This window comes from Aquarana catesbeiana, linkage group LG03 (genome assembly GCF_042186555.1).
Source record: "Aquarana catesbeiana isolate 2022-GZ linkage group LG03, ASM4218655v1, whole genome shotgun sequence".
NCBI lineage: Eukaryota > Metazoa > Chordata > Amphibia > Anura > Ranidae > Aquarana > Aquarana catesbeiana.
In genome coordinates this window covers 661,112,544-661,125,729 of record NC_133326.1, presented here as the reverse complement: position 1 = coordinate 661,125,729, position 13,186 = coordinate 661,112,544, and the positions used below count along the sequence as shown (strand labels likewise).

At 53.6% G+C, this 13,186-nt stretch overlaps 1 protein-coding gene across 1 annotated transcript in view; it reads left to right on the top strand.

The window, feature by feature from the left end:
* Positions 1 to 438: 438 nt before the first annotated feature.
* The window catches only part of SLC25A23 (solute carrier family 25 member 23), a 53,339-nt gene continuing 40,591 nt past the window's right edge, over positions 439 to 13,186 (top strand). Inside the window, exon 1 of the mRNA XM_073622805.1 lies at positions 439 to 743. Within this exon, the coding sequence (XP_073478906.1) occupies positions 594 to 743 (150 nt within the window). The 5' untranslated portion in view covers positions 439 to 593. The remainder of the gene's footprint in view (positions 744 to 13,186) is intronic.

Genomic DNA, 13,186 nt, shown 5'->3' with positions numbered 1-13,186 from the left:
TCTCCTCTCCTCTCTGGGTCTCCTCTCCTCTCTGGGTCTCCTCTCTGGATCTCCTCTCCTCTCTGGATCTCCTCTCCTCTCTGGGTCTCTTCTCCCCTCATTGGGTCTCCTCTCCGAAAAGAGGCCCCTCCCCCTCCAAATAAAGAAATAGAGACATATGGGAATCAATTCAAAGTAAATCATTGGAATAATGAAAATGGATAATAGAAGAATAAAGAGGATTGTAGAGAAGTGGGGGGGGGGGGGGTAGAGGTGTAGTGTGTTGGTGTGAGGTGTGTGCAGCGCTGGGAGTGAGACTGTGGTGTGTGGTGTATAGTGGGGGTGTGAGGTGTAGTATAGTGGTGGTGTGTGCAGCGCTAGGAGTGAGACTCGGGTGCTCAGCAGTTGGAGAGCTCCGCAGTGCGGTGTGTTTTGGGTCTCTGGCAGTGATAATTTCGGTACGGGCGGGCCCCTCACACACATTATTGATGTCTCCATAGAGGAGAGCGGAGATCTGCGTGCAGACAGAGAGAGGGGGGCTGCCGGCAGGAGGAGGAGGAGGAGGAGGAGGGGCCCCCGGGGGCCACAGGGCTCCCCTCATATCATCTCCCAGTATGGAGGGGCCCCGGGACCACGACACGGAGAGGAGACACTCCGACCTCTTCAGATTGCTGGACTCCAATCAGGACGGACATGTGGACATCGCAGAGCTCAGAGCCGGGCTGGAGGCCCTGGGGGTCCGGGGAGGAGAGGAGACCGGCAAGGTGGGTACTCCTAGGACTGGGGGGGGCACTGGGAAGGTGGGTACTCCTAGGACTGGGGGACACTGGGAAGGTGGGTACTCCTAGGACTGGGGGGGACACTGGGAAGGTGGGTACTCCTAGGACTGGGGGGGACACTGGGAAGGTGGGTACTCCTGGGACTGGGGGGGACACTGGGAAGGTGGGTACTCCTAGGACTGGGGGACACTGGGAAGGTGGGTACTCCTAGGACTGGGGGACACTGGGAAGGTGGGTACTCCTAGGACTGGGGGGGACACTGGGAAGGTGGGTACTCCTAGGACTGGGGGGGACACTGGGAAGGTGGGTACTCCTAGGACTGGGGGGGACACTGGGAAGGTGGGTACTCCTAGGACTGGGGGACACTGGGAAGGTGGGTACTCCTAGGACTGGGGGACACTGGGAAGGTGGGTACTCCTAGGACTGGGGGGACTGGGAAGGTGGGTACTCCTAGGACTGGGGGGGCACTGGGAAGGTGGGTACTCCTAGGACTGGGGGGGGCACTGGGAAGGTGGGTACTCCTAGGACTGGGGGGCACTGGGAAGGTGGGTACTCCTAGGACTGGGGGGGGCACTGGGAAGGTGGGTACTCCTAGGACTGGGGGGGACACTGGGAAGGTGGGTACTCCTGGGACGGGGGGGGCACTGGGAAGGTGGGTACTCCTAGGACTGGGGGGGACACTGGGAAGGTGGGTACTCCTGGGACTGGGGGGGGGGGCACTGGGAAGGTGGGTACTCCTAGGACTGGGGACACTGGGAAGGTGGGTACTCCTGGGACTGGGGGGGGCACTGGGAAGGTGGGTACTCCTAGGACTGGGGAGGACACTGGGAAGGTGGGTACTCCTGGGACTGGGGGGGACACTGGGAAGGTGGGTACTCCTAGGACTGGGGGACACTGGGAAGGTGGGTACTCCTAGGACTGGGGGACACTGGGAAGGTGGGTACTCCTAGGACTGGGGGGGGGGGGCACTGGGAAGGTGGGTACTCCTAGGACTGGGGGGACTGGGAAGGTGGGTACTCCTAGGACTGGGGGGGCACTGGGAAGGTGGGTACTCCTAGGACTGGGGGGGGCACTGGGAAGGTGGGTACTCCTAGGACTGGGGGGCACTGGGAAGGTGGGTACTCCTAGGACTGGGGGGGGCACTGGGAAGGTGGGTACTCCTAGGACTGGGGGGGACACTGGGAAGGTGGGTACTCCTGGGACGGGGGGGGGCACTGGGAAGGTGGGTACTCCTAGGACTGGGGGGGACACTGGGAAGGTGGGTACTCCTGGGACTGGGGGGGGGGGCACTGGGAAGGTGGGTACTCCTAGGACTGGGGACACTGGGAAGGTGGGTACTCCTGGGACTGGGGGGGGGCACTGGGAAGGTGGGTACTCCTAGGACTGGGGGGGACACTGGGAAGGTGGGTACTCCTAGGACTGGGGGGGCACTGGGAAGGTGGGTACTCCTAGGACTGGGGGGCACTGGGAAGGTGGGTACTCCTAGGACTGGGGGGCACTGGGAAGGTGGGTACTCCTAGGACTGGGGGGCACTGGGAAGGTGGGTACTCCTAGGACTGGGGGGCACTGGGAAGGTGGGTACTCCTAGGACTGGGGGGGCACTGGGAAGGTGGGTACTCCTAGGACTGGGGGGGGCACTGGGAAGGTGGGTACTCCTGGGACTGGGGGGGACACTGGGAAGGTGGGTACTCCTAGGACTGGGGGACACTGGGAAGGTGGGTACTCCTAGGACTGGGGGACACTGGGAAGGTGGGTACTCCTAGGACTGGGGGGGACACTGGGAAGGTGGGTACTCCTAGGACTGGGGGACACTGGGAAGGTGGGTACTCCTAGGACTGGGGGACACTGGGAAGGTGGGTACTCCTAGGACTGGGGGGGACACTGGGAAGGTGGGTACTCCTAGGACTGGGGGACACTGGGAAGGTGGGTACTCCTAGGACTGGGGGGGACACTGGGAAGGTGGGTACTCCTAGGACTGGGGGGGGGACTGGGAAGGTGGGTACTCCTAGGACTGGGGGGGGACACTGGGAAGGTGGGTACTCCTAGGACTGGGGGGGGACACTGGGAAGGTGGGTACTCCTAGGACTGGGGGGGGGACTGGGAAGGTGGGTACTCCTAGGACTGGGGGGGGGACTGGGAAGGTGGGTACTCCTAGGACTGGGGGGGGGGCACTGGGAAGGTGGGTACTCCTAGGACTGGGGGGGACACTGGGAAGGTGGGTACTCCTAGGACTGGGGGGACTGGGAAGGTGGGTACTCCTAGGACTGGGGGGGACACTGGGAAGGTGGGTACTCCTGGGACTGGGGGGGGGCACTGGGAAGGTGGGTACTCCTAGGACTGGGGACACTGGGAAGGTGGGTACTCCTGGGACTGGGGGGGGCACTGGGAAGGTGGGTACTCCTAGGACTGGGGGGGACACTGGGAAGGTGGGTACTCCTGGGACTGGGGGGGGCACTGGGAAGGTGGGTACTCCTAGGACTGGGGGGGGACTGGGAAGGTGGGTACTCCTAGGACTGGGGGGGGACACTGGGAAGGTGGGTACTCCTAGGACTGGGGGGGGACTGGGAAGGTGGGTACTCCTAGGACTGGGGGGGACACTGGGAAGGTGGGTACTCCTAGGACTGGGGGGGGGGCACTGGGAAGGTGGGTACTCCTAGGACTGGGGGGGACACTGGGAAGGTGGGTACTCCTAGGACTGGGGGGACTGGGAAGGTGGGTACTCCTAGGACTGGGGGGGACACTGGGAAGGTGGGTACTCCTGGGACTGGGGGGGGGGCACTGGGAAGGTGGGTACTCCTAGGACTGGGGACACTGGGAAGGTGGGTACTCCTGGGACTGGGGGGGGGGCACTGGGAAGGTGGGTACTCCTGGGACTGGGGGGGGCACTGGGAAGGTGGGTACTCCTAGGACTGGGGGGGGACACTGGGAAGGTGGGTACTCCTAGGACTGGGGGGGGACTGGGAAGGTGGGTACTCCTAGGACTGGGGGGGACACTGGGAAGGTGGGTACTCCTAGGACTGGGGGGGGCACTGGGAAGGTGGGTACTCCTAGGACTGGGGGGGACACTGGGAAGGTGGGTACTCCTAGGACTGGGGGGACTGGGAAGGTGGGTACTCCTAGGACTGGGGGGGACACTGGGAAGGTGGGTACTCCTGGGACTGGGGGGGGGGCACTGGGAAGGTGGGTACTCCTAGGACTGGGGACACTGGGAAGGTGGGTACTCCTGGGACTGGGGGGGGCACTGGGAAGGTGGGTACTCCTGGGACTGGGGGGGGGACACTGGGAAGGTGGGTACTCCTAGGACTGGGGGGGACACTGGGAAGGTGGGTACTCCTGGGACTGGGGGGGGCACTGGGAAGGTGGGTACTCCTAGGACTGGGGGGGACACTGGGAAGGTGGGTACTCCTGGGACTGGGGGGGGCACTGGGAAGGTGGGTACTCCTGGGACTGGGGGGGACACTGGGAAGGTGGGTACTCCTAGGACTGGGGGGCACTGGGAAGGTGGGTACTCCTAGGACTGGGGGGCACTGGGAAGGTGGGTACTCCTAGGACTGGGGGGGGACACTGGGAAGTTGGGTACTCCTAGGACTGGGGACACTGGGAAGGTGGGTACTCCTGGGACTGGGGGGGGCACTGGGAAGGTGGGTACTCCTAGGACTGGGGGACACTGGGAAGGTGGGTACTCCTAGGACTGGGGGGGGGGGGCACTGGGAAGGTGGGTACTCCTAGGACTGGGGGGGGGGCACTGGGAAGGTGGGTACTCCTAGGACTGGGGGGGGGGCACTGGGAAGGTGGGTACTCCTAGGACTGGGGGACACTGGGAAGGTGGGTACTCCTAGGACTGGGGGACACTGGGAAGGTGGGTACTCCTAGGACTGGGGGGGGCACTGGGAAGGTGGGTACTCCTAGGACTGGGGGGGACACTGGGAAGGTGGGTACTCCTAGGACTGGGGGACACTGGGAAGGTGGGTACTCCTAGGACTGGGGGGGACACTGGGAAGGTGGGTACTCCTAGGACTGGGGGACACTGGGAAGGTGGGTACTCCTAGGACTGGGGGGGGCACTGGGAAGGTGGGTACTCCTAGGACTGGGGGACACTGGGAAGGTGGGTACTCCTAGGACTGGGGGGGGGGCACTGGGAAGGTGGGTACTCCTAGGACTGGGGGGGGCACTGGGAAGGTGGGTACTCCTAGGACTGGGGGGCACTGGGAAGGTGGGTACTCCTAGGACTGGGGGGGGACACTGGGAAGGTGGGTACTCCTAGGACTGGGGGGGCACTGGGAAGGTGGGTACTCCTAGGACTGGGGGACACTGGGAAGGTGGGTACTCCTAGGACTGGGGGACACTGGGAAGGTGGGTACTCCTGGGACTGGGGGGGGCCACTGGGAAGGTGGGTACTCCTAGGACTGGGGGGGGGGCACTGGGAAGGTGGGTACTCCTAGGACTGGGGGGGGGGGCACTGGGAAGGTGGGCACTCCTAGGACTGGGGGGGGGGGCACTGGGAAGGTGGGCACTCCTAGGACTGGGGGCACTGGGAAGGTGGGTACTCCTAGGACTGGGGGGGACACTGGGAAGGTGGGTACTCCTAGGACTGGGGGGGACACTGGGAAGGTGGGTACTCCTAGGACTGGGGGACACTGGGAAGGTGGGTACTCCTAGGACTGGGGGGGACACTGGGAAGGTGGGTACTCCTAGGACTGGGGGCACTGGGAAGGTGGGTACTCCTAGGACTGGGGGGAATGGGAAGGTGGGTACTCCTAGGACTGGGGGGGACACTGGGAAGGTGGGTACTCCTAGGACTGGGGGGGGGGGCACTGGGAAGGTGGGTACTCCTAGGACTGGGGGGGGACACTGGGAAGTTGGGTACTCCTAGGACTGGGGGGGGACACTGGGAAGGTGGGTACTCCTAGGACTGGGGACACTGGGAAGGTGGGTACTCCTAGGACTGGGGACACTGGGAAGGTGGGTACTCCTGGGACTGGGGGGGGCACTGGGAAGGTGGGTACTCCTAGGACTGGGGGGGACACTGGGAAGGTGGGTACTCCTAGGACTGGGGGGGACACTGGGAAGGTGGGTACTCCTAGGACTGGGGGGGACACTGGGAAGGTGGGTACTCCTAGGACTGGGGGGGACACTGGGAAGGTGGGTACTCCTAGGACTGGGGACACTGGGAAGGTGGGTACTCCTAGGACTGGGGGGACTGGGAAGGTGGGTACTCCTAGGACTGGGGGGGGGGCACTGGGAAGGTGGGTACTCCTAGGACTGGGGGGGGACACTGGGAAGTTGGGTACTCCTAGGACTGGGGACACTGGGAAGGTGGGTACTCCTGAGACTGGGGGGGGCACTGGGAAGGTGGGTACTCCTAGGACTGGGGGGGGGCACTGGGAAGGTGGGTACTCCTAGGACTGGGGGGGGCACTGGGAAGGTGGGTACCCCTAGGACTGGGGGACACTGGGAAGGTGGGTACTCCTAGGACTGGGGGACACTGGGAAGGTGGGTACTCCTAGGACTGGGGGGGGCACTGGGAAGGTGGGTACTCCTAGGACTGGGGGGGCACTGGGAAGGTGGGTACTCCTAGGACTGGGGGGGCACTGGGAAGGTGGGTACTCCTAGGACTGGGGGACACTGGGAAGGTGGGTACTCCTGGGACTGGGGGGGGGGCACTGGGAAGGTGGGTACTCCTAGGACTGGGGGGGGGGGCACTGGGAAGGTGGGTACTCCTAGGACTGGGGGGGGGGCACTGGGAAGGTGGGTACTCCTAGGACTGGGGGGGGACACTGGGAAGTTGGGTACTCCTAGGACTGGGGACACTGGGAAGGTGGGTACTCCTGGGACTGGGGGGGGGGGCACTGGGAAGGTGGGTACTCCTAGGACTGGGGGGGGGGGGGCACTGGGAAGGTGGGTACTCCTAGGACTGGGGGGGGGCACTGGGAAGGTGGGTACTCCTAGGACTGGGGGACACTGGGAAGGTGGGTACTCCTAGGACTGGGGGACACTGGGAAGGTGGGTACTCCTAGGACTGGGGGGCACTGGGAAGGTGGGTACTCCTAGGACTGGGGGACACTGGGAAGGTGGGTACTCCTAGGACTGGGGGACACTGGGAAGGTGGGTACTCCTAGGACTGGGGGGCACTGGGAAGGTGGGTACTCCTAGGACTGGGGGGCACTGGGAAGGTGGGTACTCCTAGGACTGGGGGGCACTGGGAAGGTGGGTACTCCTAGGACTGGGGGCACTGGGAAGGTGGGTACTCCTAGGACTGGGGGGCACTGGGAAGGTGGGTACTCCTAGGACTGGGGGGGGGGCACTGGGAAGGTGGGTACTCCTAGGACTGGGGGACACTGGGAATGCTCTTGGTACTGATAACCTACAACCAGCACTGATATACTCCACACCCAGCACTGTTATCCTGTGTTTGGCACTTGAATCATAATCCTGGCACTGATATCCTACACTTGGCTTTGGAACTGTACATATTACACTGATGATATCTGTACACTGATGATGTCTGTACACTGATGTCTGTACACTGATGATGTCTGTACACTGATGATATCTGTACACTGATGATGTCTGTACACTGATGATGTCTGTACACTGATGATGTCTGTACACTGATGATGTCTGTACACTGATGATGTCTGTACACTGATATCTGTACACTGATGATGTCTGTACACTGATATCTGTACACTGATGATGTCTGTACACTGATATCTGTACACTGATGATGTCTGTACACTGATATCTGTACACTGATGTCTGTACACTGATGATGTCTGTACACTGATATCTGTACACTGATGATGTCTGTACACTGATATCTGTACACTGATGATGTCTGTACACTGATATCTGTACACTGATATCTGTACACTGATGATATCTGTACACTGATGATGTCTGTACACTGATATCTGTACACTGATGATATCTGTACACTGATGATGTCTGTACACTGATATCTGTACACTGATGTCTGTACACTGATGATGTCTGTACACTGATATCTGTACACTGATGATGTCTGTACACTGATATCTGTACACTGATGATGTCTGTACACTGATATCTGTACACTGATATCTGTACACTGATGATATCTGTACACTGATGATGTCTGTACACTGATATCTGTACACTGATGATATCTGTACACTGATAGACAAACAAGTTTGTCTATTGATACATTTTAAAAATGTGAAGCTGTGTAATGGTGCACTACATATACATCAGATGTTTAAGTCCTACTCTGAGTAGAGAGGAAGTGAAGAGGTTAATGGGCAGAATGGGGAAGGGGAAGGGATTAATGGGCACGATAAGGTAGGGAACATGTCAATGGACAGAATAAGGGTGATTAAGGGGTTAATGAGTAGAATAAGCGGGGGGGGGGGGGGGGGGGCAAGAGGTTAATGGACAGAATAGGGGAGGGGCAAGGAGTTAATGGGAAGAATAGGGGAGGGGGAAGGAGTTTATTGACATTGTGCAGGAGTGTAAGGGGTGAATGGGCAGGATAAGGTAGGGAAATGTTAATGGGCAGAATAAGGGAGGGGGGAAGGGGTTAATGGGCAGAATAAGGCAGATGAAGGGGTTAATTTTCAGATGATATATAGAGACACAGGATGAGGATCAGATATCTGTTGAATGAATGATTAATGCATCTATTAGTTCCTCCATTGTAAGAAGAAGGGGCGGTCTCTCCAATGTAAACAGTACATTATTTATGTCTCTGATTGGTCATCGCAGTGATCACATGGTACAGAGCCGCTCGGATCGGTTCTGTACACGCTGCCTGTGATCTGCAGCATCTGACAGCCATTACCAAGCACACTGATTGCTCGGGGGGGTGATTTCTCCAGCTCCGCTTATGAGTGAAAATTGTCAGACACTGTATGCGGTTATCACTGTCGCATATCGCATGCTTTTTTAAATCCTTATTTTATGACATATAACAATATGTGGTTCCATCACTAGAGGGCGCTCTTGGCAGCTTTTGGCTCTGTAAATAACTTTGATTTGAGAGATCAGCCGCATAGGGAAGGCATTGATTTGAATGAGTCGCCCCAACTTTGTATTGTGAGAAGGCACAACCATTGTGCAGCAGTAGGGAGAGGCCGAGGGGGTAACGAGCAAATATGGCCGCTGCCCCGACCATCTCCACTGATAAATATCGCAGAGGAAGGAGATTTTCACAGCATTACCACATATTGATAAGATTATACACACACATATATTTATATATATATTACCACACATTGATAAGATTATTGACATTAGACTGATTTGTTTATCTAAGAAATCTATTGATAAGACCGGACATTCCCTTTAAGTAAACACAGGATCACCTCCCTGAGTTACACCTACAACTAGAAGACAACAGGTACTCGCCGATTACCGATGGCGTGCGATTTGCGCTCATACACATTCCCAGTGGCTGGAAATCTGATAAATTTGTCAGCTGATCACTTCCACACACACCAGTAACTGCCGGTCCCACCCCTTTGTATGCCCCGCCATGTTTCCCGGGCACCACGTGCCCATCGTCAGACCCAGGACCGGCATGGCAGATGTCACCGGGGGGTGGGGGAGATCAATGAACGTCCCTTTGCTGATCTCCCCTCCTCCCTGCTAATGTAAAACGTCACTTCCAGGTCCCAGTGTCACTTTCACTGGTCAGTATAGCTGGAGAGGAAGATAATAGAGCGCAGTCTCCACTCCATTAGCTTCATTGGACAGCAAGTGAGACATTCGGGGGGGTCTTTTTAGAACCTTGAGGTCCAAAGAAAAAAATCATATACGGGGCTTTTTGCATCCTATGTAATAAAAAATTAACTTTTAGTGAATTTTTTAAAAAGAAAAAAAGTAAAAAATGAAAGTTACTTTCAAGCACTTAAACCCCCCCTAATAAAAAGAAACCATAAAAAATAAATAAATAAATAAATTAAAAAAAAAAAAAAAAAAAAACAGAAATAACCAACGCCTAGTCACAGCCAATCACAGCAGTGGTTACAACTAAAGGTGCACCGAACAGAAATTTTGGTGCTGAAAATGCACGATGCACTTGGCCGAAAACCAAAACCAAAAATGACAGTTTATTAAAAAAATTTATATTTTTACATATAATTGTATTATATTCAACTTTTTAATTAATAAAATAAATTTAACCACTTCCGGACCGCCGCACGCCGATATACGTCCTAACTTTGAAGAGGAATATTGTTGTATGGCAGCAGCTAGCTGCCATAACCCCAGTATCCTCTTCTTCGGCCAGCGGTCCGCTTTCAGATAAGAGTGGTCTCTGCGGTGGATTCGCCAAGGGATCACTTTTATCGGCGGAGGGAGAGGGCCCCCCCCTCCCGCCATGCTCCGGTGCCCTCCGCCGCTTACCGGAGGCGATCGGATGTTACCCCTGGCTGGGTATGGAGATGAGTGAGGGGAAGATGGCCCCCACCCGTCTCCATAACATTGCAGGGTGGAAGCGACCTCAGAACGTCACTTCTGCCCACAGCTCTTAAAGGGCCTTTTTTTTTTTTTTTTTTATTACAAATTTTTTTTTTTTAATTGCATTTTAGTGTAAAGGTGAGATCTGAGGTCCTTTTGACCCCAGATCTCATATTTAAGAGGTCCTGTCATTCTTTTTTTCTATTACAAAGGATGTTTACATTCCTTGTAATAGGAATAAAAGTGACACTTTTTTTTTTATTTTTATTTTTTAAAAAAAAAAACAGTGTAAAAATAAATAAGAAAAAAAAAAAATGTAAACGCGCCCTGTTCTGCCAAGCTCGTGTGCAGAAGCGAACGCATACGTGAGTAGCGCCCGCATATGAAAATGGTGTTCAAACCACACATGTGAGGTATCACCGCGATCGGTAGAGCGAGAGCAATAATTCTAGCCCTAGACCTCCTCTGTAACTGAAAACATGCAACCTGTAGAATTTTTTTAAACGTCGCCTATGGAGATTTTTAAGGGTAAAAATTTGTTGCCATTCCTCGAGCGGGCGCAATTTTGAAGCGTGACATGTTGGGTATCAATTTACTCGGTGTAACATTATCTTTCACAATGTAAAAAAAATTGGGCTAACTTTACTGTTGTCTTATTTTTTAATTTAAAAAAAAGTGTATTTTTTCCAAAAAAAGTGCGCTTGTAAGACCGCTGCGCAAATACGGTGTGACAGAAAGAATTGCATCGACCGCCATTTTATTCTCTAGGGTGTTAGGGAAAAAAAAGTATAATGTTTGGGGTTTCAAGTAATTTTCTAGCAAAAAAAACAGTTTTTAACTTGTAAACAACAAATCTCAAAAAGCGGCCCGGTCCTTAAGTGATTAAATGAATATGAATTTATTGTCGGCCATTATTGGCACCTTTTTAGCACAAGAAAAGCTCAAGAAAAACGTATTCCTTTTAAATTCTATTTATGTCTTCACACTGGTCCTCTGCGCTTCCCTTGTGGTGTTAACAATCCTGCTTGCTGCATTTTTGATCAGTTAAAAAAAAAAAAAAAAAAGTACTAAAACCTCACCTCCCCGTTGACATGCATTGAATACGCATCAATAACGCACCCATGTTACGTTTTTGATGCGGTTTTTGTTTCACAAGACATGAAAAACACACCAAAAGAACAGTTAAATCATGGTAAAATCGCAGCAAAATCAAATGCGTTTTCGGTGCCATTATCGGCATCTTTTTCTCTTATTGGTAAAACAACACCATTTTTGGCCAATAGGTTTCGGCTGCCGAAACTTCGGTGCATCTCTAGTTACAACACTTTGCAAGTGCGCTGCCAGACTTGTTGCAACTTCTAGCGCACATTGTGAGAGGCTCACAGTGTGCAGTGAAATTGGAGGAATCCAGGAGTGGAGCCTGTACACCTGTGCAAGACTGAAGGGAAGGCTGGAGGTCCGATGTAATTCCTTACAAGGTTGTCTGGCTGCAGAGTGATGATATAGACTCTGGTTGGGTGAAGGGATAATGTAGAATTAAACCGTATCCGTTTTTTTTTTTTTTTTTTTGCCATCTGTGTCTCATTGTGTAAGTTTGCTTTCACTTCCTGTCCCATTGCCAAAACAGGAAGTTACAGGAAATCCCTTCAAAGTGAGGGAAGTCCCTGGTTGTCACCAGAACCTAGATCCCCATTTGAAGCTATCCCCCTTTATTTGTACGGCAACAACCCAAAACTTTGGATTTTCTTTTTTTTTTTTTTTTTTTTTTCATAAAAGTTTTATTGAAAATATTATGCAATGACATACAAAGAGATATCAAAACACAGAACAATAGAAAAACCCTGTTTGATTTGCTAATTAGTTGGATTGCTTCTACAGGCAGCAGGAGGGAGCGCCTGCCACCTCTCCAGGCACCCCCGTGCTATCAGGGACCCCCGGATCTGATCCAGCGGTGCCACTGAGCGATCATAGAGCTGGCTGTGGACCAGACAGTCCCTGGCCATCTCTATGGTCCTGGGAGGCAGGAAATGACGTCATGATGTCACTTTCGGTTCTAAAAGATGTAAACACTGCCATTTTTTTGTTCTGTAAAGCAGAGAGTGTTTTTTTTTTTCATCTCATGTTTTCCAGGGTAGAGGAAATATCTGGGGTCTTATAGACCCCAGAGGTCTTGATAAAGAGGATCTGTCATGCCTTATTTCTATCACAAGGGATGTTTACATTTCTTGTGATAGGAATAAAAGTGTTAAAAAAAAAAAAAAAAAAACGAAATAAAAGGGACAGTGTATAAACATAGATAAATAGTAATAAAAACAACAAAATCAATTTATTTCATTAGTAAATAACTTTTCAATGCTTTGTACCATCGCTGACAGCTGAAGTGTAAACAAAACAGTTGCGGTCGGTATCAGTAATTGGTATCGGCGAGTACTAAAAAAAAAAAAAAAAAAAGTATCGGTACTCGTAAAAAAAAAAATGGTATCGGTTAGGGCTGGGGAAATTAACAATTAATTCCTCGATTAATCGTTAATGTTTTTGATTGATCAAAATTCTTTTGAACGGTACTCACCTCTCCGCCGGCTTCCGGGAGTTCCGTTGGAGATCCGGTGACATCACGGACATCGACGTCACCAGACTCCTCCCCCCTTCTCCAAGTGCCTCCGTCTGCTAACGAAGGGAAGGGGGGAGGAGTCCGGTGACGTCGATGTCCGTGAAATCATAAATTTAGGAAGACAGATCCTAACAATTTGATCTCACTGGTCAAAGTATTCAGATAAACATCTCTGTAAATCCTGGACACTCGACTATGAAAATCAACATATCTGAGGGCTTTCCTGGCTGTAAGTCAGTTTGACGATGAACTGACATTGATCGGTTATCCAGCAATCAAGAAACATTTATGATGAGGGCACTTTTTTTTTTCCAAGGAGCTGACACTTTGCTGTCTCAGCAGGTGATGGATGTCTCTGGCTCTCCATCGGTCCCCCTGA